This window comes from Gorilla gorilla, chromosome 1 (genome assembly GCF_029281585.2).
Source record: "Gorilla gorilla gorilla isolate KB3781 chromosome 1, NHGRI_mGorGor1-v2.1_pri, whole genome shotgun sequence".
Taxonomy (NCBI): domain Eukaryota; kingdom Metazoa; phylum Chordata; class Mammalia; order Primates; family Hominidae; genus Gorilla; species Gorilla gorilla.
Genome location: NC_073224.2, coordinates 117,233,535 through 117,259,609, shown reverse-complemented (window position 1 = coordinate 117,259,609; position 26,075 = coordinate 117,233,535). Strand labels below are relative to the sequence as shown.

The 26,075-nt window shown below is 41.6% G+C and overlaps 1 protein-coding gene and 1 pseudogene across 10 annotated transcripts in view; both read right to left on the bottom strand.

Moving 5' to 3' along the window:
* The window catches only part of LOC134756922 (myomegalin-like), a 54,320-nt gene that overhangs the window by 11,703 nt on the left and 16,542 nt on the right, over window positions 1–26,075 (bottom strand). For 7 of the 10 annotated variants that reach the window (XM_063697042.1, XM_063696907.1, XM_063696938.1 and 4 more), the window contains exons 2-4: window positions 7,410–7,633; window positions 6,611–6,763; window positions 49–300 (exon numbers count right to left, since the gene is read on the bottom strand). In XM_063697042.1, the coding sequence (XP_063553112.1) occupies window positions 49–300; window positions 6,611–6,763; window positions 7,410–7,633 (629 nt within the window). Of the gene's footprint in view, window positions 1–48; window positions 301–3,289; window positions 3,408–6,610; window positions 6,764–7,409; window positions 7,634–8,725; window positions 8,778–9,772; window positions 10,009–26,075 lie in introns of all 10 variants that reach the window. The other 3 variants (XM_063697063.1, XM_063697058.1, XM_063697067.1) reach the window with 2 other exon arrangements.
* On the bottom strand, window positions 1,658–2,245 carry LOC129525678 (small ribosomal subunit protein uS12-like; annotated as a pseudogene).

Sequence of the window (26,075 nt, the reverse complement as noted above, 5' to 3'; positions counted from 1 at the left end):
CGAATGAGACTTCTTTTCAAAGGCTGCCGTCTCTACTTTGTGCTTTACCTGTGGGTTTGGAGTTAAGCTGGTACACAGAGGAGCCTGAGGATAGGTCCCCAGATAAACTCCCTTTCTGACGCCTCATCATGTCCCACTGGCCACTGCTGCCCAGGTACCCAGGCTCCAGGATTCTTCCTAGTTCTATGGTGTCCCTAGGAGGAGAGTGAGGCTGGGCAGAGTTGAGGTAGTGGGAAGAGTCGGCTTCCAAGTCGTTGCTCGGCAATGTAGCTGTGGAAGCAGAAGGAAGAGTGCTGGCACCTGGGCAGAAAGAAACATGAGTAAGAAGCAAATGGGGTGTCAGAAGGGAAGGATTTGCAAGGAAGTGTGTGATTGCTAAGAATAGAGACTAAAAGGAGACCTGTGGAATGTCAGAGATCCCAGTTCACTGTGGTATACCAATTAAACTAAGGCTCGTAACCTAGAGGTTGTAACTCTCACCCTTTGCATTTCCTAGCAGGAGACACAAGAGGTAGAGAATAAAGTATCTTAAAGTCATCAGTATATAAAATGGAAAAGTCCAGTGGCCCTGCTCCTGGCTCCTACTAGAATCCTTCATGACAGACTCCAAGGAAAGTTCTAAAAGTAGGATTCACTCCCACAGTTAGAAGTTGTGAGTGCAACGGAATACAGGATTGAGCTTACCTGTGAACACGAACATCTGTTTGTCTACATGTACTTGCCTTTCCCTGAAACTAACTGGTCAATATGTCCGTTCCACCTTGGAGTTTTTCAGAAGAGAAAGGGGACATGAAATCAAGCTGGATATGGTGGCCCTAGTTCCTCCAGACTGAAGAACTCTTTGCTGAGGCTGGGGAAGGGTCTATGTAAGGCAAGTATTTATTTGGATCCCATCCAACATGACTCAAGGAGCTGCAAAATGTCATCACTCCTGTCTAAAGAATCATTGAATACTATTCCACAGAGGCAGGTAGGACCTTTCATTTCATAGGCTGACACTTTCATGGACCCTTTGAAATCACAGGCCTTTCCCTTGAGCCCCATCATCTCCACTTCTTTGTAAAAAGAAGCCCAGCATGGGGAAGATGGGGAAAGAGGTGGGCAGAGACACAGTTTAGAAGAAAATTCAGAAGCCTGCTTTCTTTCAGGGATTATGAACATGGGCAGCAGAATAGACAGGTAGCTTCTCCTAAGCAACAGGAGTGAGGTCATTGTTTCTTCCAACCAAGCCAAACTCCTCAGAGGGGTTAGTGTAATTGCCACTTGCCAGTTTTTAGCCCCACTTGTAGCTGGTTCTCAAATTTGGGTACATATTGGAATCAGCTGAGAAAGTATGGAAACATATACTGATTCCTGGATTCCAGAGATTTTGCCTTAATCAATATGGGATACATCTTGAACAATGGATGTTTTAAATTCATTCTAGGTGATTCTAATAGGCAGAAGTTTGGGAAGTCTTGTCATGAGTCTCTCCTCCAATTTGCAAAATACTAGATGTTCATTAGGATCACTTAGCTAAGGAAGAAGATTAAAAATTTAAGCACCTACATTTTAGAAGGGAGGCAACAAATACATGATTTCCTACCTCTTTCAAACTGCCTTCAACCCCATCCGAACACAAGGCAAAGGGGGAAATCAGTGGTTGTAGATAGCTTACTTTTTTTTTTTTTTTTGGCATATGAAAATTTATTACTACAATGTTTTCACCATTAATATTTATGATCTTGGTCTTTCCTTCTTGCCTTTGTGTAGGGCCAAAAGAGAAACATTGGCTACTTTGACAACCTTAAAGCGGACTCCAGGAATATCACCAACAGCATGACCTTTGCGACCAAATCCAGCAACCAGAACTTCATCATTTTCCTCAATAAAGTTCAAGCAACCGTCGTTGGGTACAAAGGCTGTGATTTTCTTGCCATTCTTGATCAGCTGGACCCTTACACACTTCCTAATGGCAGAATTTGGCTGTTTGGCTTCAACTCATACTTTTTCCAACACGATTCCTTTTGCATGAGAAGCACCTCCAAAAGGGTTGGCCTTTAGGGCTGTGCCCAAATGAGCTTTCTTATACTGTTTATCATGCCACTTCTGGTCTCGTCGGTGACTACGGAGCTTCCTAGCAGTACGAAGTCCACGACACTTGCCCATCCTGTCGGCGCCACGGGCCTGAGCGAAAGAGTCAGCTTACTTTTTAATCAAGGCCATGTGAGGTTTTAAGTCTATCAGTAACAATGATCAGTATTCTCATGCTCCAGTTCCTTGGCCACACAATACACAGCACATACTCTAAACCATGCAAAGATACCATACAGACTCTTGCACAAGACTTTAACCCAGGGACCTGAGAGGCCACCATGCACCACTGTCCACATGGAAAATTGGCTCAAAGCAAACAATGAGCTTGGATAGGCAATGGTCCCTTGGAGAGGACCTTAACTTCAGGTGGAGAAAGAAAGGGCTACAATCTTCCTCATCTAGGCTGGGACCATTCGAATTCCAGTCAACGGCTTCAGACTTGATGTAATTCCAATTTAACCCAAAACGACAGACCCTTTTTCAGGGACAGTGCTCTCCTTCCATCCTTCCCTTTGGGCAAAGACAAATGTGGAAAGATAAAAGGAGGCAACGGGAAGAAATGGAAGCTAGAAAATACTCCTGCCATCTGTCATGGGGCACATTTGTTGCCCATCCATTGTTGGTGCCAGAACTGCTAAAGTAACAAGTTTTAGGTCAGAAACACCAGCAGCTCCTACTGGTCTCTAAAGAGACGGAAAAAATTGTTGCAAGGAGTCCCCAGAGTTTGATCAGCTGAGCTCGGCCCCATACTCTAAGCAGGATGGTGACAAAGCCTAAAATTAAGCTGGATATGGTGGCCCTAGTTCCTCCAGACTGAAGAACTCTTTGCTGAGGCTGGGGAAAGGTCTAAGTAAGACAAGTATAAGTAGAAAAGGTATAACAGAAATGTGAAACCTGGAGCAGAAGACCAGATTCGAGCCCATCTCTCCCACTTATTAGTGACCTTGAACAAGTAACTTCACTTCTCTGTTTTTTTTTTTTTTTTCTCTCTCAGCTTTAGAGTTCCCTGCACTAGACAAAGTATCCATTTCCTGGGTTGACAAAATAAATAGGCTAGGCCAGGTGCAGTGGCTCATGCCTGTAATCCCAGCACTTTCGGAAACCGAGGTGGGCTGATCACTTGAGCTCAGGAGCTCTAGACCAGTCTTGGCAACGTGGCAAAACCCCATCTCTACAAAAAATACAAAAATTAGCCAGGTGTAGTGACACACACCTGTAATCTCAGCTACTTGGGGGGCTGAGGTGGGAGAGTCACTTGAGCCCCGGAGGTTGAGGCTGCAGTGAGCCGAGATTGTGCCACTGCACTTCAGTCTGGGTGACAAAGTGAGACCCTGTTGAAAAAAAAAAGAGGAAGAAGGAAAGAAACAGGCTGGTCCACATGACATTTGGGGCTACAGGGAGGGGGATGCAAATTCTTGGCTATTGTCTTGCATCACTGGAAACTGTTGGCATGGTGACCCTATCAGTCTCTGGCTCACCTAAGCTTATTTACAGGCACAGAAAGTGCCTGACAAATAAGTTAAAGTTCATTCAAACTGCTTTCTAACTGTTGTGCTTAAGGTGCTATGAGAGAGCAAATTCATGTGAAGGTTTGTCATTTTTTTCTAAGCTATCAGTGACCACCAGCACACTAAATTTATGATGAGCATCCAGCCTACAAATACATCAAAGCACTTTCTAAAAGGTGACTGTCCACAGTCTACATAACTACATGAGATCAATTATCTTTGGGAATCAGAGGATGGGATTCACAGTCAGATGCCATAGCTGGTGCTGTGGTTCTAAGCTGCCTACATGTCACCTGTCCCAGGGCAGGGATGAACCCTGTGCAGTAGGAAAAGGGGCTCATCATTTCCTCTTCTGAATCCCTCTACTATTACCCTTTTTGCTCCAACCTAATGATGTCAGGAACTGAACTTGATTAACAGCATGTCACAGCAGAAAAATATAATAGCCACACAAAGGAGTCCACTGAATGTGGCCAACTTTTTCTTGGCCACTTCATCCTGCATAGGCAAAGCATAACATCTCTCTCCCACCCCCTACCAATGAGCAGTCCACCAGTCTGTCAGAGATTCAGCATACCTGGTGGTATCCAATACTGTCTACAGTGTGAGAGCACCAGGTCTAGAGCCTTGTGAACATATCTACCTGTTAACTGATGAGACACACACACCACAGAAATAACAGTAAATACATTTCCAAAAAATAAGCAAGCAGAGCTTTCCCTCACTCTTCCATTTGTAACGTGTACCCGTGTTGTTTTTTTAAACTCTGCCATCCAGCCCAAGCCATGCACAACAACACAGTGTGGGGCTGCCATTCACAAGCACACAAATGCAGAAGTGCTCAGTTTCTCCCAACTGCTTCTGCAGCATCTGCAGCTCCTGCTGAGCCTCAGCCAAGGAAACCACTGGTGTCTCACAGCAGCCAAGGAGGGGAGGGCCAGTGGGGCTGAAAGGCAGGAAGCTGGATGGAGCTGAGGGCAATGGTGCCTGAGGAAGGCTAGCCAGCTTGGGTATGGAGTGAAATTGAAAGCCTAGGAACAGAAAGTTAGGGGGAAAAGAGACATATCATCAAGAGAAAATGAGAGAAAAGAATGGGTAAAAGATTGAGAAGGTAAAACCATTCCCTGACCAGATATCACCCTGCGGAGTGGCTATCACCTAGTGTGGTACAGGATGAGACAGCCAAGGGTGACCATTGCTACCAGAGGCTGGCCTGGCTGACCTTCCCTCTTTTCCCCTGCCAGCGCTATCCTGCATATATCCTCTGTGTTCATCTTGAAAGCAATTGGCTAAAGAAGGTAAGGTGGCATTATTGAGCCCCACCCCAGCAATCCTGGACATGGACAAGTCAGAGAGCCTGAATGCTCTCAGGGGCCCCTGGGGCTCTGCTCCCAGCATGTATCAGTCCTTGGCCCTCGGACAAGACTCTTTCTCCACCTAGAACTCCTGACAGCATCAGGTCCCATCCTGAGTAGGAGAGATGTGAACAAAGGCTGTGGGGAAATTTTCATTACTAGTGCATGCAGTTCAGGACTCTGATGGAAAAAAACTTCAGAATTCTAAATCAACGTGTTCATTCACCAAATTAAAAATAGATGCTTTGGTAGAGTGGCTTAGACCAAATGGCTTGCAAATCCTTCTGGGCATTTAAATCACATAGCAAAAACTCTTAATATATGTAGAGTCTTTAGGCCTTCTTGATTCTGTCTAGGCCTTAATGTAGACTTACACAATTATAAATTCTTGGAACAGGAAATTTGCATAAAAAAAGTCTTCCCTGGTGATCTTTAGGCAGCCCATCTACAGACAGGTTTTTAGAAACCCTGGCAAGTTTCAATGTTTAAAATTGTTTCCTCTTCCCTAAAAGAATTTAAAGGGCAGGTAGCCAATGGAGAGGGAGCAGAAACCCAAGGCTGACCCATAGAGAATGTCTAATGTAGAAGACAATGATTACATCCTAAAACACATCCCAATGGTGCTGGCACCATTTCAGATCAATACTGCAAATATACTCAAATTGCCAGGAAACACAGCCCAGGCATTCTTTGAGGAGGCATTCTGATTTTAAAATCCTCTGTTCTTTACCTACTGCTCTGTTTGAACCCAAAACATTTAAGCAGATGTCTACAAGTCTGGAAGCACAGCTTTTCCTCATGATTCTGGTCCAGCTGCTGCCTACTCTGGCCTAGAAACTTTGAAACCAGGCTCAGGAAGCATTGGAACACTTCCTCTTCCTTAAGATTTTGGTTGAACTGCCTTCAGGGAATTGAGGGCAGCAGAACAAAGCACTGTGCTTTCTGGGAGCACCTCTACTCAAGTCAAACCTCACAACAAACCACACTGAAGGCAGCCAGCCAGCTATGGTGGGAGGTAGGAGGGGAAGACAAGGTTTGCCTTTTCCTTGCCATTCCTGGTACAGGGCTGTGAATGAGCAGTGTACCCTCCGGCAACTAAGCTGGACTTGTAAATGAAATGCACTCCTTTAACTGCCCCCAAGATATGCATTATGTACATATCAAGGACTGCCAATCCATTCATACATCCATTAATGGTAACGTACTATGAACAGAACCTTGTCTGAGGCTATTCTCACCATCCTTGGCTATGAAATAAGTAGCACCACCTCTTGCAGAGGATCTCCATGCAGATTTAATGGGTAACACACAGTGGATCGGCAGATGTGAATTTCTTTTCATCCTATGGCTGTTGGAATCCTGGGAGAAACATTTTGCTTTTTTGCTCCCAGGATAAAATGAGAGAAAAACCAATAAAGATATTTCTTTTTAAATGATTAGCCAACTACTAGTCAAAGCTGATATGCAGATCAAAACCTGATGTAGATTACTTATTTTCTAAAATATTTTCTTAAATCAGACACAATTGGCAAATGAGGGTAGTTTCTTGATTCTGTCTCGGTTTTGATGCATTTAGGCCCCTAGCAGTCCAAACCTCTGTCGCTGAAGAAAAGTCAAACAGGCAGCAGAGAAAGAGGAGACGAAGCGTTTGCCCCATTGGCTGCTGCATACCTGAATGGGCCTGGTTGGCCTCCTTGTGGGGATTCTGGGGAGTTGGCAAGCTGATGGGGTTGCTGTTGGATTCGGCCTTAACCCCCTGAGATGCACTGGTTGATGATGGTTTAGAAGACAACACAGCAGAATGACTCGAATGATGGATGGAATCTATAAAATCCATGAATGAAAGAAAACGTATGATGTTCTACAGAGAACTGGAATCCTGGCCTTATATTTACCCAGGGGTACCAGGGCTAGAGTCTTGCTTTCAGGGAAAGAACCAAGCACAAGCACTGTTAGCAGTGTTCATTTTCTTGCTTGCAGACAGCTCCTATAGTGAGGCAAACCACCTTAGGGATGATAGTGGTGCTCTGAGCTCTGAAACATGAAAATGGCAACTCCAAAAATATCAGGCAAGACTAGCAGCATCTGTGGACACCCACATATACTTAGGGAACACTGCTCAGGAATAAGTAGCAAGATCATTGTAGGAGAGATGAAGGAGGTTTTCCATCTTAAAGATCTATCCGACAGAGTCACTGAGGAAGAAGAGTCTGCCATGATCTTCTCACTCTCCCCACAATGGCTCACCTTGTGCCCAACAGCATGCACATGCCCATGGAGGCCACGGTGACAGAGGTAACTTGTAGAGTTAGGAGCAGAGCAAAGATCCTGATCCACTGGTGCCTGTGCATGGCACTTGGCCCCACAGCCATGTTCAGCCTGATACACACCATGGTGGAGCTATAAGGCCTGTTTCCTCAGGTCTCCACTCAGTCTAGACAAAGACAGTACCACCCAGAAAGGAGGCTACCTGAGTGACCGGGAGAAGCTTTCTTCTCTTCATAGAGTGTGTACTCGCTGGCTATGTCCATGTCAGAGCAGGCTTCCAGCTCATCAGACAGTAAAGAGGTGTTGCTGGGAGAGCGGCGGGAGTCAGACAAGGCATGGCTGCTGGAGGGTGTGAGGGACCGAGCATCCAGCTTGGCCTGCAGGACTTCAATCACTTTCTCCTTCTCCTGCAGCTCCCTGCTGAGCCTGGTGGGGAGAAGGGGGACAACGGGTAAAACCAAGGTCACCCAAACCAACCTGTCCTGACTATGGCTCATAGGAAAAGACAAGTGAGCCAAGGAGGAGCATGCCTGCAGAGAATAATAGAAATAACCCACCTCTGCTTAGGGATGGAGCGTAGGTGGGGTGTAGATGGAGAGAGAATAGCTACCCAGTGCTCTGACCACATAATATGCTGAAGACAAGCAAAGACATAGCTAGCCCTCCTTTTAAGGCACTGCTGCTTAATGTATGATCCCTGGAACAGTTGCAGCCTGCGAACCGTTTGTTACCATCTCCAACAAGACAAGCATAAAAATTGAAAGCAAGCATTGAGAAATGCAGAGCAAACCATTGTCCCAACATCCAAAAGCATGGGAGGTGGAGTCATGTAGTTAACTGAATTCAGACCATGTATATTTCTATGATGAATGAGAAATAAAAACAAAACAAAACAAAAAACAACACTGCGTCCTTCACTACCGATATTTTCAGAAGCATTTATGTAGTCTGAGACACAAGCATGACACAAAGAACCCCAACTAGTGGCTACAGTGGACTCTGAGCCCATATTTCATTGATCATTATATGAAGCAACTCACTGAGAACTGGGTCCTGAGGCACTGCAGCCTCCTGGTGATCTACACCATCTAGTCCTCTTTCACCAGGTCCTGTTATATGATTCCTTTTTTCCCCCAGGGCAATTGAGTGACTATTAAACTAGCTGTCAACCCAACTTGGGGCAGGTCAACTTTGCAAAAAGCTCATCCTACTTATAAAACACAGAGCAGGAAAGCAGGACGCTTAGTGGGGCAGAAGACTCTTGAAACTTAGTTAGTTAGTTCACTTTCAGCTCAGACTGTGTCTAGGTTACTAAGCCTGGAGAATTAATGTGCCAATGTAATTAAACCAAAAGAGAAGAAAGACTTTAGTTAAAAACAACAGTGAGGTGTTCAATGAATGCCTGAATTCAATACATTCAGCACTTTCCTTTATTCCCCTTGATTTGTGGAGCTCCCGCCACCCTTGACCCTTTGGGCCTCAGTCCCAATCTCTTTCCCAGATTCTCCTCTGAATTACCTGAGGGCCAGTGGCTCAAGTCCAGCTTGATCTTTCTCACTTTTATGATCCTCTGTAAACCAAATTTAGAAAGAAACAATAAGAAATTAGGCTGGTCCCACTTCCCGCATTACAAATGCAGGAGCCTATCTGGAGACAGAGTAGTGAGCATTTCATGTGTGCATCCAGAACAGTTATTCTGGGAGACCTCAGCTTGTGTCTCTAGAGAAGTGACCCCACTGTCCCTGACCTGCCGGTCACCATGATGACTTCCTCTGCCCTAAATCAGGGTAAAACATTTATAATGTCTTTTGTTCCATTAATCATGAGGCCCTTGCCCAGCTGCCCTGTGGGACACTCCAGCCTCCATGTCCTGCTGCAGACTAGCTCCCCAATGCATATGCCCCACCACAGCTTTCATGCAGAACCTGCACTGGTCTCTGAGGAGATGACAAGAAGCCCTGCCCCACATCTGCATCTGCCACCAGGAGGTGGGCTGGGTGGCTCCCAAGTCTGATCTGATCCTACTTTACTCCCTTGGATAGTCTCTAGAAATTCTGAGTAGAGGACCCCAATAATAACCAATGTAGCCCTTGAACTACTGCAGCCAGTGCCTAAACCATGTATAAAAGAACATGGCGCTTTATCCATATGTGGAGTACCTGCATGCACATTACCATGCCATAAATGGAGACACCACAAGGATAAGGCATTTAGCGAGTTGGTGGCAGCATCCAGGCTAGAGCTTGGGTCTTGAAATTCTGGGTTCAGGGCTCTTCCTCCTATAACAAGGCCCTTCCATCTCATGTCTCCTACTCCCTCTTAGCATCAGATAGATGCTGCCCCTGCCCCACAGGTCACATTCCATCAGTGGTGAAGTTTCTATAGTTGTAACCATGGCATCTCCAGCCCTGTGTGTTCCTCTCCATGCTCCCCACTGAGCAGTCTTGATCCTGTATTAGCTCCAGGAAATGAAATAGAAACAGGACCCTAGGAGATGTGGTGGCCACCAGGGGCTGGAACTGTGGGGGTGACTGAGAGTATTCCAAAGCCCTGTGGCCAACTTACTGGTGCTGAGTTTGCTGGTGAGCCTCTCTGTCAGCTGGCTTCCCTGGGTGAGTTGCTCCCAGAAGCTTTGTCCCAGGTAGTAGTCAATGTCATTGCTCCTTAGGAGATCCTCAGAAGATTTTACTGTATCTTTTGCATGCTGGGTGATAAGATAACAAATACCTCTCCCTTCTCGTATTTTTTGCCGTAGGTAAGACAGTTTCCGGGCCTGATCCTAAATCAGGGAATCACAGTTCCTAATGCAGGACAGAAGAGGAAAGAATAAGTATGGAAAGCGGATGATAAGTTATGGAGTTATGGGGGCTTCTGTAGAGATTTCTATGAGAACATTTCTAAGGAACTCCCCCAAGCTGAATATGGTACATAAGCCATAGGAGGTATTTAAGAGTAAATTCGACCCTGATAAAGTATTGCATTAAAGAACTTAGTACGGGCCGGACATGGTGGCTCACTCCTGTAATCCCAGCACTTTGGGAGGCCGAGGCAGGCAGATCACAAGGTCAGGAGTTTGAGACCAGTCTGGCCAATATGGTGAAACCCTGCCTCTACTAAAAATACAAAAAAAAATTAGCTGGGCATAGTGGCGCATGCCTGTAATCCCAGCTACTCGGGAGGCTGAGGCAGGAGAATTGCTTGAACCTAGGAGGTGGAGGTTGTAGTTAGCCAAGACGGCACTACTGCACTCCAGCCTGGGTGACAGAGTGAGACTCCGTATCAAAAAAAAAAAAAAAAAAAATTTAGTATGCCACTGTTCTTCAACTGTTATACATGTGTTAATTATATGTCCCTAGATAAATCATAAGGTCTGTGAGAATAAACATAGTTCTGCATTTTACATCCCTTACAGCACCAGTATCACATAGATTCACAGCAGTTACTCAATGAATAATTAGCATCATTTCATCCTAAGTCTAGATAGGACCTTTCATGCCTTCTGTTTTAACCACCACCTGATACCTGAATTTCTTCTATGTTATGATACTGTGGCTGACTGTATTTTGCAATGATGGCCATCACATAAACGCTCATACCATCAACTGATGGGACCCAAACAAGAGACCCTAAGTGAGAACCACCCAGCTGAGCCCAGTCAAACCATAGAACCATGAAGCATAATAAAGTGTTGTTTGAAGTCACTAAGTTTTACAGTGGTTATTACTTAGCAATAGATAACCAGGACACACCAAGATGAATGTCTGTGTTTTCAACACTAAGTATCAATAACACTTATAACTATGGCAAATAGCACTGAGAGCTTAATATATGCTAGGCACTATTCTAAGCACTTGCATTAATTCTTTTTTTTTTTTTTTTTTTTTTTGGAGACAGAGTCTTGCTCTGTCACCCAGGCTGGAGTGCAGTGGTGCCATCTTGGCTCACTGCAACCTCTACCTCCCAGGTTCAAGCAATTCTCCTGCCTCAGCCTCCTGAGTAGCTGGGATTACAGGCTTGCACCACCATGCCCAGCTAATTTTTGTATTTTTAGTAGAGACGGGGTTTCACCATGTTGGGTAGGCTGGTCTCGAACTCCTGACCTCAGGTGTTCTGGCTGCCTCAGCCTCCCAAAGTGCTGGGATTACAGGCATGAGCCACCACGCCTGGCCAGCACTTGTATTAATTCATTTAAACCTAATATCTACCCTTTGAGATGGGTTCTCTTATCATCCTCATTTAATAGGTAAGGACAAAGGCTCAGAAAGGTTAAGAAGCCTGCATGGGTAGTAAGCATCAGAGCTAGGCAGACTGATTCCAGTATTACTACTATACTATACCATATATACTATTACTTTACTAATATATCCCTAAGAGGAAATCCCAGAGACCTGGTTTCTCCCAGATACTGGGAAATCATCCTATGCCCTCCTGGTTGCCTACCTGTCTTTTCCGCAGATCTATATCTACCATTTAAATCAGTGTCTTTGTGAATACCCAGACATGTTCTTTCTTCCAACTGCCTGAGCTACCCTACAGCAAGCTCAAACTTACACATTTTCAATCCAGGAAGTGCCCAAATAGTGCCATCCTTACCCAGGCCAAGAGGCTGATTTCAGCTCCTCAGCCAGCTTCCTTTCTAGTCCATTTTTTGGAAGAGCACCCCAGGCAGAGGAAATAACAAATGTAAAAGCCTTGAAGTGGGAATTAGACTGGTATTCCAGGTTCATATGGCTAGAGGTTATTAAGCAAGGACAGAGGCCAGGGAGGCAGGCTGGGGTTAGATCACAAGAGCCCATGATAAGGATCACAGCTCTAAGTAGGAGAGTAAACTACTCAGCTGTTTTAAATAAGAAAAATGACACAGATTTATGTTTGAAAAAAGTCAAGATTATGAAATGGTCCAGTGAGTAAAAAGCTTTTTCTTTTCTTTCTTATATAAGCTTATTCAAGTCATCCCTTTTTAGACTAGACTGAAGACATCCATTTTCCCAGCTCCCCAAAATGGCAATGATTTTATTCTAACCGCATCTAACCTTCCAGAAGCACTACTTGTAACATGTTGCCCCACTACTTTCTAACCTACAATGGCTGTCAGTTCTTACTTAGTTCTCAGAACTTAGCCTCAGTTTGGCTCTCCTAAGAACCAGTTGGGAGGTCTGTGCAGTACCTTCACACAGTACCAAGTTTGACACTTTTCCTTCCAAGGACAAGCCATTTCTTACTTTAACCAGTCTAGGCTCCCATGCTGGCCTTCCAGATCAGAGCTTACCTTACCTGCCCAGTATTACTCCCCACCACTTCCATTGCATTCTCTGCCCAGTTTATGCCCTCTTTCCTGAACAGATCATCATTGAACTCAGTTCCATTCCTCCATGCATGTCTGTGCTTCCACTGATTTCTGCCTTCCTCATTACTATCTAAATTCTACCCATTCCTTCAAGGCCCAGTTCACCTCTTGCCTCACCCAGAAAGCTTCCCCTGGAGGGTTCTGGTCCTCACAGGGCCACCACCCCCTATCCTTGTAACACTCATGACGCTCAATTCAGCATTACATGGTCTTCTAGCTCTCTGCTTTTTCACTTTTAAGTTCCTGGGATATGGAAAACATTTCGTCTTTTCTGAGTATTTGAAGCAATGCAGTTAAGCAGTTGAAAGCACGGATGCAGAAATCAGACAAATCTGGGTTTGAATACTAGCTCCTCCAGTGACTATCTCTGTATCTTCTTTGTGCTTGATATAGTTTGGCTATTTTGTCCCTTCCAAATCTCACGTTGAAACATAATCCCCAATGTTGAAGGTGGGGCCTACTGGGAGGTGTTCAGGTTATGGGGGCAGATCTCTCATGAATAGCTTGGTGCCCACCCACAGTAATGAGTGAGTTCTCGCTACCATGTGAGCTGGTTGTTTGAAAGAGACTGACATCTCTCTTGCTCCCTCCTCTCTTGCCATGTTACATACCTGCTCCCTCTTCACCTTCAGCCATGAAAGTTTTTTGGGCCCTCACCAGAAGCAGATGTTGGCTCTAAACTTCTTGTACAATCTGCAAAGCTATTAGCCAAATAAACCTTTTTTCTTTATAAATTATTCAGCCTCAGGTATTCCTTTAGAGCAATGCAAAACAGACTAACATACTTCTTTTAAAAAACTATAGCACTGAAGGCATAAGGAGAAGTGATCCACTAAAGGTAAAATAAACAATATATGTGAGCAAAAACTCAATTTTAATACAGTTCCACTAATATTTGTCGAGAAACTACTGTCAGCATTGTCCCCTACTAGGCACTGCATGAAAATTAAGCACAAATAAAACAAACAATCTCTGTCCTCATGGTCCTTACAATCTAATGAGAAGTTGGGAGTAGGGGCAGAGAGAATGTGACCTACCCAAATGACTCTAAGATAAATACAAACAAAATAAAAATTGCCAATATATACCCTTGGCATACCCTCTTAATACCAATCTTGGAATCACTCCAAAAAGAACTTTTAAGAAATACAATATGAACCCTTGATGTTTAGCACTAACTGTAACTCAATCCAGACAAGGCTCTTTTATTTATTCAGGTTTATCAGCCCCAATTGTACATAAAAACTGCAAACAACAGAATAAGCTGCCATTGATTTTAACCAGTTCCAGCGCCTCAGAAATTTATTCATTTAAGGATAAGGCTAAGGTATCCAGACTTGATGGAATCTTCCTTAAAATTTCCTCTAGGCATTTACCTAGGTTTTCCAATGCTTTTCAATATCATACCAGCTACATATCACTGGCTTAAAAGCCTCCCTTTGTTTTAGGAATCTCTAACATGAGTAATTAAGTCTGTACTTCAGCCAGTGTAATCTGAGCAGCCTTCAATGTGTTTTACTTGTTGCATTAACATGTAATCGTTTTAAACTGGCATTACTTGTTGCTTTGTAGCTTCTTCAAATAACAAATAAGCCTCTGTCGTCTATCTCACATGATTTTTTTCATATCCTTCCCCCTATCTGCAGTGTGGTATCTGTGCTTAGACCCACTGCTCAATCGGAAGGTATTTTAATGTCTTGACTGTCTGAGGCTCCTAAAATACATGAAGAGGAGTTATACAGGCTCTTTTAACTTTTTCTTCAATGTTTATGCAAATTTCAAGTAGCAATATTTGAGAGATGAAGTCTGAGTTTACGCCCTAGGATCTTGGCTGTGGTTGGCTGCTGTTGATTCTGGCACATGGCCTCTGGAAGAGGCTCAGTAAAATGAACAAAGCAAAGTTTTCTAAAATGACTGCCTGCATTATTACCAAAAACAGGAGAATTGAGGGCAGACAAGGAGACATCAGGGATTTGCAATAATTCTCATAGCACCCTGCAATTTCAAACAAAACTTTCTCTAAATTTTGTATTCCATTTTTTGGGATCAAGCCATGAAAAAAAAAATCCAAACAAACAGAAGAAGTGCGGAAGCTTCAAATCCCAAGTGGTATATTTAAATAAAAACGAAGCGGAGAAACATCTGTCTTCCTCCTTGAAATTTGTCTTGATTAAAAGGAAAAACAAAAACAAAAAAAAGCAATAAGAGATAAATCGATTTTGTTTTCCTAATAGTGTTCCAAGGATTTTTGTGCTCTTTACAGATATTATCATATAGAAAGTGTGTTTTCTACCTAAGAGATGCTAGTATCAGATCCAGATATTAAGAACTGGGCTATAGGGTCATAGCAAATTATTACTGCTTTTCAAAAACTGAAAATATACCTTAAGAAAATATAATCAACGATAACAACTTATAAATGAATATTTTTTGTATTACTAATAGACTTTTCATACTATAAAAAAATCATTCCAGTTAGCTGATAAATCTAGAATAATTTTTGGTTTTAAAAATTCCAATTTTGTTCTATTTTATAATATTGAACTCACTGCAAAAAAAATTCATCAGTGTTTGCTGTGCTATATTGAAATCTACTATACACTGTGTAGTTTTTCCTTTTATTTTTCTCTTATTAAAGACTTCAGAAAAAAATTCAATTTATGCATGGGTTAAATTTCAATACCTGGATCTTGGAGATGAGACTAATGCATTCAGCTCTTCTACATGAAATATAAGGTTTGAAAAATCCACAAATACTTACAAATTAGGATGTAGCCAATTTGCTAATAATGATCACCTCTATACCCATGTACATTCTTTTACCTGAAAAATATTTTACCTCCTTTTCCTTTTTCTCTATCTTGCTAAATTCCTACTATATTTCAAATCACAGATAAAGCATTATTTTCCTGAAGAAGCTCTCAGAGACCCACTGATACAGATGTTCCTCTTCTGTGCTCCCATTTTATCCTAGGTAGATGTATTATAAGTGCTGGCTCACTCATCTCTCTCTCTCCCACTTCTAGGCAAATTCCATAGAGGCAGTAACCACAATTGGCTCCTCTTTGTACACCTGGGACCTAAGAAGATGCCTGGACCACAGCAGGTACTCAATACTCAGTAAGATATTCAATAAACTAAATATCTATAATTAAGACAAAACCTATGAATAAACCCAACCTTCAGCTTGCATGTTTATGTGTGGAATTTCACTTTGTGTAACAAATTAGAAAAGTAAAATAAGAAAGAAAAAAATGCTGCAAATTTCCAGGCCTTTAACAAGGATGAAAAGTTGAGAAAGTAGAATTGTACTTTTCTAATCTTTGCAAAACTAAAACAGTTTTGAAAGTTCCTTTCTTACCATTTGTTTGAATGAAGATACACTCTCCACTCTTAGCCTCCTATAAATCTTAAGCCATGTGTATTATGGTAAAAACTAGCTGAAATAGGTTGAATGGAAGCCAAAATAATTTACATCTAAATGAAAAACATAGAAAACAGAGTAATAAAAAAATTCCAACTGAATGGGAAAATTCATTGTATAGTATTAGCTTCCCCATGAGTAGGTACACTAATACACATCGGCAGAACAATAAGCACCAACGAGATCCAAATGACACTGACCAACATGATCACAGTTTACATGTCCAAAAGGTTCAGGATCTCAGTGTAATAAAATCCAACAGAGAGGAAGAAGCTGTATCATATCTAGAAATTTAATTATTCTCTACAAAAAGTGCTATATATTTGTGTGCTGCTTAGTGGTCAAAGAAAGTGAATATGAAGTGTTATTCCATGTCTTGTCTTATATCTTGTATTATCTGTTCTGTTCCACTATCTGTATTTGTACTATTATCAAGACAAATTTTGCCTGTCACCAATTTCCTGTGCTTTTAGTAAACTCCCTTTTTAAAGCCTTTTTTTTTTTTTTTTTTTTGAGATGGAGTCTCGCTCTGTCGCCCAGGCTGGAGTGCAGTGGCGCAATCTCAGCTCACTGCAAGCTCCTCCTCCTGGGTTCACGCCATTCTCCTGCCTCAGCCTCCCGAGTAGCTGGGACTAGAGGTGCCCACCACCACATCCAGCTAATTTTTTTTGTATTTTTAGTAGAGACGGGGTTTCACCGTGTTAGCCAGGATGGTCTGGATCTCTTGATCTCGTGATGCTGGGATTACAGGCGTGAGCCACCGCGCCCGGCCTTAAAGCTTTCTAAAGATTATTTTGTTAAGTACAGCTTAGTTTTTTTAAGTCCTTAATTTTAAGTACATGCTTTTAAGTACACTTGCTGGAAAAAAATTTATAAATATATATAATCTTCTTGCTATACACCCAAAAGAAACAACATATTCTTTTAGCTTAAATTGCTCAGGACACTTTTTAAATGGAGTACACAATTTCTCATGTTTGTTAATTTAGAGGTAGACACCCAAACAGAATGAATAACACAATTATGTTAAAAATGAAAATGGAAAAACCTAAGATTGCTACATATTATTATATAAAATCATGGATACTTCCTAAAACAAAACAGGAAAAATCCAAAGAACAACCTCAGATTTCCCTACATGCATCCTTCCTCATAGCCTTTTTAAAACATCCTTGGGTGGTAGCAATGAAGGCTACTCACAAGGATGGGGACAGAGGTCATCAGGGATACCATAATCAATGTACTGTGCAAAAATAGTGCAGAGGAGATTGGTTAGTCCTACATAAAGTCCAACTACATGTATGGCTAACTATTCTCAAGTCAGGGTTCACAGAAGCTAAGGTTCTAACATTTGGATTATTTTTATATTATTATCTGGATCAAATAATATGCCTTCAGCCAAAATCAAACTCTGTTCACCTGTGAATAGTATTCCTGTACCCAAATTCCTGTACACATCACTGAGAATTGTCTAAACCCAAGTGCCTCAAAAGGTCCTAAACCCTTGACTCATAGCCAGGATATTTCTTTTTTTTTTATTATTATACTTTAAGTTTTAGGGTACATGTGCACAACGTGCAGGTTTGTTACATATGTATACATGTGCCATGTTGGTGTGCTGCACCCATTAACTTGTCATTTAACATTAGGTTCTAATAAGCTCAGAAACTAGCACTGTGAGGGAAATATCTAAATATGGAGATTATAAATGCCTATCATTGCCATTTCCAGAGAACACACCTGAGGCCAAAAACCTTGGAACAGAGGAAAGCAGATAATAGAAAAATATCAAATCTTTATTAAATACCAAAGGGAGAAGAAAACATAAAATATAGCCCTAAACGGCCAGGTGCGCTGGCTCATGTCTTTAATCCCAGCACTTTGGGAGGCCGAGGTGGGCGGATCGCGAGGTCAGGAGATCGAGACCATCCTGGCTAACACGGTGAAACCCCATCTCTACTAAAAATACAAAAAAAAAAATTAGCTGGGCATGGTGGCGGGTGCCTGTAGTCCCAGCTACTAGGGAGTCTGAGGCAGGAGAATGGCATGAACCCGGGAGGCGGAGCTTGCAATGAGCCGAGATTGTGCCACTGCACTCCAGCCTGGGCGACAGAGCAAGACTCTGCCTGAAAAAAAAAAAAAAAAAATATATATATATATATATATATATATATATATATATATATATATATTCCTGAACTTCAATTTTTATTTATTTTATTCTCCCTTGCTTTGTTTCTTCAGACATACAACTATGTCCCACATCAACACAACTTGGGTCTCCTGGTCAACAGAAAAAAATAATAATGTGTACTTAATGATATTTGATGAGGAGCTGATAATCTCAATGTCCAAATCAGTTCCTCTTAAAAACGCCAGTCCTCCAACTCCATCAGCCTTTTGATTACTCATATTCTTTCTTTATTGTAAATGCAAGCAAGAATTTATCTTCAAGACTACTCAGATTTCTGCAGAGTTGTAGCAGTCATTTTAATAAAAAAGCAGCTCAACACACTAACAGTCACAATTTGGTTTGCAAGTGCTCACAATCATTCTATTTGCTCATCCAGTTGTTGCTGGAATGACAAAGACAGCAAAGACAGAAAATTTTGTATATATTAAGTGACCATATTGGAACTTAAAACTTTCCATGTTTGTGTCTTTAAGCACAGAAGAGAACTCTAGGTTTCTCCATTTGCAGCAACACCTAATTTGGCAAACTCAAAAAGTTACATTGTCTTTGATAAAGGCTTTCTTTGTTCTAGAGAGGTCAAAAGATTTCTCTCCAGCTTCAGCCTGAAGATCTCGGATCAAAAGAAACAATATAAATTCCAATATATTAAATTTTAAAATGGGGGGTAAGCCCTAGAAGGGGTATTGGCTTTCTTGAGCCCAGTGCTTCCCTGATTCTCACAAATGAGTAATAAACTGCTAAAGAAAGAGAGAGAGAAAAGAAAGAAAAGAAAAGAAAAAAAAGAAAGAAAAAAGAAAAGAGAGAGAGGAAGGGAAAGGGAAAGAGAGAGGAAGGAAGCAAAAGAAAGAAAGGAGAGAGAGAAAGGAAAGGAAAGGAAAGGAAAGGAAAGAAAAGGGAAAGAGAGAAAGAGCAAGCGAGCGAGCGAACGAGCAGATGCCCTGGCCTACCTTCCATTTCATTTGCTTTGTTGCCACTCCTGTCTGGAAGCCTAAGGGAATTCCACCAGAAGACAGATTCTGGAGCTAGGCAACACCTAAGTGAGGTCTGCTCCACCTAGCTTCAGCCCAGCTATAATACCATGGTAAGTGCTTGAAAAATGTCAGCCAAGCTAAACTGTTAATGAGCAGGCCCAGTAGTTTTCTATCTTCCTCCGAGAGAGGATAACCAAGTCTTTAATTTCCCATAAGACAAAAAGAAAATCTGCAAAATTACAGTTTATTCTAGTCTTTAATGGTAACAATGACCTGGCACAGGAGATATTTCCATCTCTTTTGTTTATCACTCTTAAAATTCTCTCTTCAATAAAACTCCATTCTACTTTAGGGACATGGGAGTGACACTCATGTTGAACAAGAGGGACTTACAAAGGGAGTTTTACCAGTTTCACCACTTCGGGCCCAGTGGGAATGTCCTTCCCATCATCACCTCATCACATTAACAAGATTAAGTCCTTTGGAAAACCAGTATAAAAGCAAGGAACCCTCAGTTCAAGCAAAGGGACAAAGGATTTAGTAAATGTGGTTATTAGTGTAGTGCTGGTGATTAAATACTATTTCTCCTCCTCCCCACTAAAGCACACATTACCTCACTGAAAATATTAAAACCAATGCATTGTAATCACTTTGGCTATGAGCCTAAATATATGTTACCACATAAAGTTTCAAATACAAAGTTTTATATTAAAAAACACCAAATAAATCTAGTATCCTCCCCTCCCCCAATCCAATGTAATCTGGCTTTAAAATTGTTAAGAAGAACAAGTTTATAAATTTGAGCACAGTGAGTTTTTGTGTGTGCCCACCCACCTCCATGGAAAATACCCCAAAAGCAGCAACCTTCAGAAAATACAAGACTTTACTCTCAAGGAGTAACTCTAATGTGAGTTCCAGAAGATAGCCAGCCATATCCTAAATCAGTTGGCTGGTCAGTTTCTTCAAGTAAAATGAGAGTAACAGGCACCTATGCTACCTGAAGATGAAGCTAATATGGCATCATGAAGAAAAGCAAGGCATCTGATAGTACTCCATAGAATATATTTAGGATTAACATCTCAGCTTCTAATAGGCAGGGATTTTCAGCTGATTTCCATCTACATTCCTCCACCCAAGCCTATAAAGCATTCTATGGCTTGTGTGAACACCTCAGCCAAACAAATCAGAAAGTCAGCTCACAACCTTCTATTTCTCACTCCTGAGAAGGCTGCTCATAAACAGTGATCTCATTTGATCCCCACAACAACACTATGAGGCATGTAAATTGGTATTAGCACCATTTTACACAAGAAACTGCAACTCAAAGAAATAAGGGCCTTGCCCAAAGTCACACAAATCAAGATGTCTGAACCAGGACCAGAGCACAAGTCTTTTACCTACTGACCCAACATTCCTTTCACTCACTACATCTGTAAATACGCAGTTAGAAAAACCTGATATCCACCATAATCTGCAAACTTCCATAATATACATTTGTGACTACAACATTCTCAGGTAGGTAACTACCCACATACCAGCTATGCACATCAAAAACATTTACACAAAAGATCAGCTAATGACCTGCTTATTAAAACAAAACCAGGACTTGCTTATCAAAAACAAAACCAGGGACAAGAGGGGCTGCCAAGGCTGTATCTCAGAACTACCACTCATACACATGCCCTAATGACGAACACCTATTGACTAGCATCACCCCTACCTACACAACAAAAGAACCCCACTTTTGAAAACTTGCCAACTCTAGGATTCAACATACTACACTATGCATTATTTCTCCAGGAAAAAAAAAAAAACTACCCTATGACTGAAATTGTTTAGAATTTTTTCTTTGTAAAATTGACACTGACAAGATACCATCTCTTCTCAATAATAGAGTAGCAACACAGGAGCAAAAGGAAATTATGGAGTTAGAGATGGAACCAGATCATAAGTATGATATACCCTATCTTGACAAGATTTTACTCTTAAAAATGACAGCCCTATTAAAAGTAGGTAACCCATCATCATTTTATCCAAGTACCCATAATTCAATTGATTAGAAATAAATCCCTCCAAGAACACATCTGCAGTTAAGTTAGTGAAAACTGAACTACTGAACAGAGAAGCATGGCCTGCTGCTCAGAGAAGACAGGTCATAACTAATGTGGTAAACCAAAAATGCCATAACAGATAAAGTATTTTCTTCATCTGGTCTGCTTCTCTCCAACTAAAGAAATCAACTCAGAGGGGGAAAAAAGACAAAAACTCACCTTCCCAAACCAACAAATAAACTATCCAGACACATACCCTTCATGATGTTGAATCCCAATTTAGGAAACCTCAGACAGCTCAGAGCACTGTCTTATCCACAAGGCTGAGAATACAAGACTTTTGTCCTCCAAAATTAAAAGTATAAATTTTATCACTAAGTTTGGTATACTGTCCCACAAAATGCCACCTTATTCCATGTCCATACCACTAAAGAACTATAGAAAATAATGACATATTAAAAAAGATCACTCCTCTGTTTTCCTTATGGCATTTTTATTATCTGACACATATAGCAAACATGGATCTTGAAATGGGAGATAAATTAAAATAAAGTTTTAAACTATAATAAGTCTATAATAAATAATATACTCTATAAATAAATTATCAAAATTCAGGGTATTTGGTGATAGAAATCTAAGGAGGAAATGAATTTTTGAAATGTCTCAGGCCAAAAGAAAACTAAAAGGCTATAATCAAGAAAGAAAGGAGATGGGCAACTTCTTTTTAGAGCCCCACTTCCGAAAGAACAGCTGTCTTTGCTCAGCTGTAGGAAAACCACAGGACTTGGAATAACTCACTTCATGTACTGTCCTTCTTATGTTAAAATGACACTGTTGACTCACCCTCAGTAGGATATGTGCTTGGTTAAACTTGTTTTTCCAGTAACAGTAATGAACTGAGTTACTCTACTATTGAAATGATTTGCACCCCCACAACTGAAAAAAATATTTGGAAACACCTACATATCTAGTATGCATGTCCTTGAGTAGTAGGTCTGGTTTGACTATGCAGCCAGAGCTTTATCCTTCTTCAGAGTCTCTCCACAAATGATGATCAGTGTAACAAAAAAATCTTTCACTGCATTTGCTCAGTGAATCATTGTCTTAGCTAATAGCTAATCCCCACAGTCCTGGGCTTCCAAAATCTGAAATGAAATAAACTGTCTAATTTATTTTTCTTACTTTTAGTTACATGTACTGCTCAAATTTGGGTGATACTGCAGAAGGCCCACACCAAATCCACAACCCTTGCATGCAGCAGTAGCATTCAACAAGGTCCTGTAGGACACTCTGGTAGATTCCCCCTTCTACTGCTCTGTCATTTCTAGCTTACTTGCTAGTTAAGGTGGAAAGACTTTAAAAAAAAAAAAAAAAAAAGGAGCCTTTACCAAGCCCTAACTCTAGCTTATGAACCAAACTAATCATCATATGGGTGGGAAGGCTTAATAACTTCAAACAAGGATTTTTACTTATACCAACCCAGACAATGAAAGGGAGGGTCGTTAGTTCTCCTTAGATAAAAAACAGTATTCCCTCTTAAGGAGAGATACAACCTAATTCACATATATCTTCTATCTTTATCTTTTCTACCTCAAGGATACAGTTTTTTAATTGAAAATTTTAACTCAAAAATTATTTTGCAAAGGGATATTTGAAACGTGGGGAGTAAAAGATAAGCTACAAACAAAAGAACAAATATCTTAGACATTAAACTCTTCAATTTACATTCCGGACCAGTGGTCTGCAAAACTAGGTGTGTGTACCCCAGAAGTAGGGGAGGTGTAAGACCATCCACTGGGGCACTGGAAGAAATGTTAAAACATCTCCATATTTATGGGCTAAAAAACATATAATAAGCTTTACTTAGAGTTAACATATGCATACATGGTTTAATAGCCAGACATTTATATAATGTATAAATACGTATTTACTTGAGGAAGCGTTCATGCTTTAAAAATGTTTTTCTTGGGGTATACATTTTTTAAGGGTTTGAAGGGTCCTGCTTTACCCCCAGATTTCACAAAGTAGGATACATATGCGCTCAAGAGTATACAGTATGCCAGAAAAATGCAAAGAAACTGGATAAACCTGGTATATCTTCCTGGCATCTCTATTTCACTCGCTCTAGGGTAAGTGACATTCATTCTTCCCTATAATCAGATGCTTTGGAAGACACCTCTGGCTAACATGTCATTAGGAGAAAAGAGGCCACAAAATGATGGCCTGGATTCTGGGTTCTATGCCTGGCTATCTTCTAGCCATCTGACCAAGGGCCAATCACTTAGCACTTCCAGGCCTTTCCAGCTCCTTCCTACTCAAATTTTGCGATTCACAAGTTAAGTTTTTCATCCCATCTTTAGTTGCTTCATGGCCCTGCACTTGTCATTCTTCTAATTAGAATGTAACAGCCACTCCTCTCCACCAATCTCAGCCTCCTTTCCGCTCTCCAATGAGGCCTTGACTTTGCATTCCCTCAGCTTCCCATGATCTGTTTATATGATGTGAAAGGGCACTTTCTGGAAGGCTCTGTAAGTGTTCTCAGGTTATTACCAGTGTCCCCCAGTACTTCTGGACAGACTGTAGAGCTCCTTTGGCTAAAGTGCTAGAGGCAGCATTCTGCATGGGGGACCAACATGTATTATCACCTCACCATGCTGAAAATCTACAGCCTGGCCCCTGATCCAAATCAGCAATATACTAATATTAAGGAAAAAGTAACAGAAACCAAAATCACCCACCTAATGAAAATATATGATCTAGCAAAAGAAAATGAGGCTGAGAACATCCATAGGTAAGCCAGGCTATGAGGAACATAGCTCTGAACTCAGCAGGAACAAAATGAGGAACCGGGGAGAGTACAGAGAAGTGTTAACTCACACTGGTAGGATGCCCCTTCTCACTCAAAACAGCTGAGTTCATAGCCCAGGCATGGCCGCTGTATCAAAATAATTAGTAATTAAACAAGTTAATATATGCAACATGCTTACAGCTTGGCACTGTTAAGATTATTACCCTCTTTCCTTCAAGCACAGCAGAACATGAGAAATGTCACATCTTTATCTGCAGACTCTGGGGGATCCAAGGCAGAATTTTCACCTACTCAGAGCAGGCTGAGATTCAACTTCCCTTTTCAGGTTTCACCGACATCCCTGAAGGTTCCATAGCATATCTGCCATCATGTGGAAAGATAAAATTCAATTCCCAGGCATTCCCAGGTGCACTTCTAAGGAAGTGGTATGGTGTGAAGAATAAAGCAATGGACCAAGGGCTAAAAAGTCAGACATCTGGCCTGGCACAGTGGCTAACACCTGTAATCCCAGCACTCTGGGAGGCTGAGGCAGGTGGATCATTTGAGGTCAGCAGTTCAAAACCAGCCTGGCCAACATGGTGAAACCACGTCTCTACTAAAAATACAAAAAAATTAGCCGGGTGGTAGTGGCACACCCCAGTAATCCCAGCTACTCGGGAGGCTAAGGCAGGAGAATCGCTTGAGCCTGGGAGGTGGAGGTTGTGGTAAGCCAACATCGCACCACTGCCCTCCAGTCTGGGTGACAGAGTGAGGCCCTGTCCCAAAAAAAAAAAAAAAAAGTCAGTCATCTTGTCTTTGTACTGCCACTGACTATTTTTGTGCTCTTGAAAAATTACTTTACCTTGGTTTTTTTTTTTTTTTTTTTTTTTTGAGATGCAGTCTCTCTCTATTGCCCAGGTTGGAGTGCAATGGCGTGATCTCAGCTCATGGCAGCCTCCGCCTCCCAGGTTCAAGCGATTCTCCTGCCTCAGCCTCCTGAGTAGCTGGGATTACAGGTGCACGCCACCATGTCCAGCTAATTTTTGCATTTTTTTCAGTAGAGACGTGGTTTTGCCACATTGGCCAGGCTGGTCTTGAACTCCTGATCTCGTGATCCGCCTGCCTTGGCCTCCCAAAGTTCTGGGATTACAGGCATGAGCCACCATGCCCAGCTGAAAAATTACTTACCTTTCTAAGGCCTACAGTTTGTAATCTGTTTTTAAAAAGTGATTAGATGACATATAGTCCCATAGCCAAGAAAATAGTAGCTTACCAACATGTTTTACTGTGACCTACAGTGAGAAATATATCTTGTACCAGACCTCAATATTCACATATATACGTGCATAGCAAAAACAAAAATTTCAAGAAACAATGCTTGTCCATACTATGTGATACTCTCTATTCTACCCTTTTTTCCCCCAAAGTGCTGTTGGAGACCTACCAAATTGGTTTCATGACCCATTCGTGGTCATGATCTGCAGTTTAAAAAACAATGGACTAAAGCATGCAGTAAAGAATGTGGCTTTGCAATTAGACAGGCCCAATACCATTTTTTTGTTTGTTTGTTTGTTTTTTTGGAGACAGGATCTTGCTCTGTCACCCAGACAGATGTGCAGTGGCATAATCATGGCTCACTGCAGCCTCAACCTCTGGGGCTCAAGCAATCCTCCTGCCTCAGCCTCCCAAGTAGCTGGGACCACAGGTGTGCACCCCCACTCCTGGCTAATTTTTTTATTTTTCGTAAAGATGGGGTCTTGCTATGTTTCCCAGGTTAGTCTCAAACTCCTGGTGTCAAGCGATCCTCCTGCCTCAGACTCCCAAAGCACTGCGATTACAGGTGTGAGCCACCAAGCCCAGCCCCAGCACCACTTTTAACTAGCTGCATAATCTTGGGTAAACTACTAACCTTTCCAAAGTACATCTTTTAAATTAAGACTAATACACCAGGGTTTTTTCTAAGGATTAGATGAGATAATGTATGTAAAGCACTTAGCCACACTGTGTCTGACATAAAATACACACTCAATAAAAAGTTATAGTGATGACTAATAACATCAATATTATTATTATTAAATTCAAGAATTCCAAAA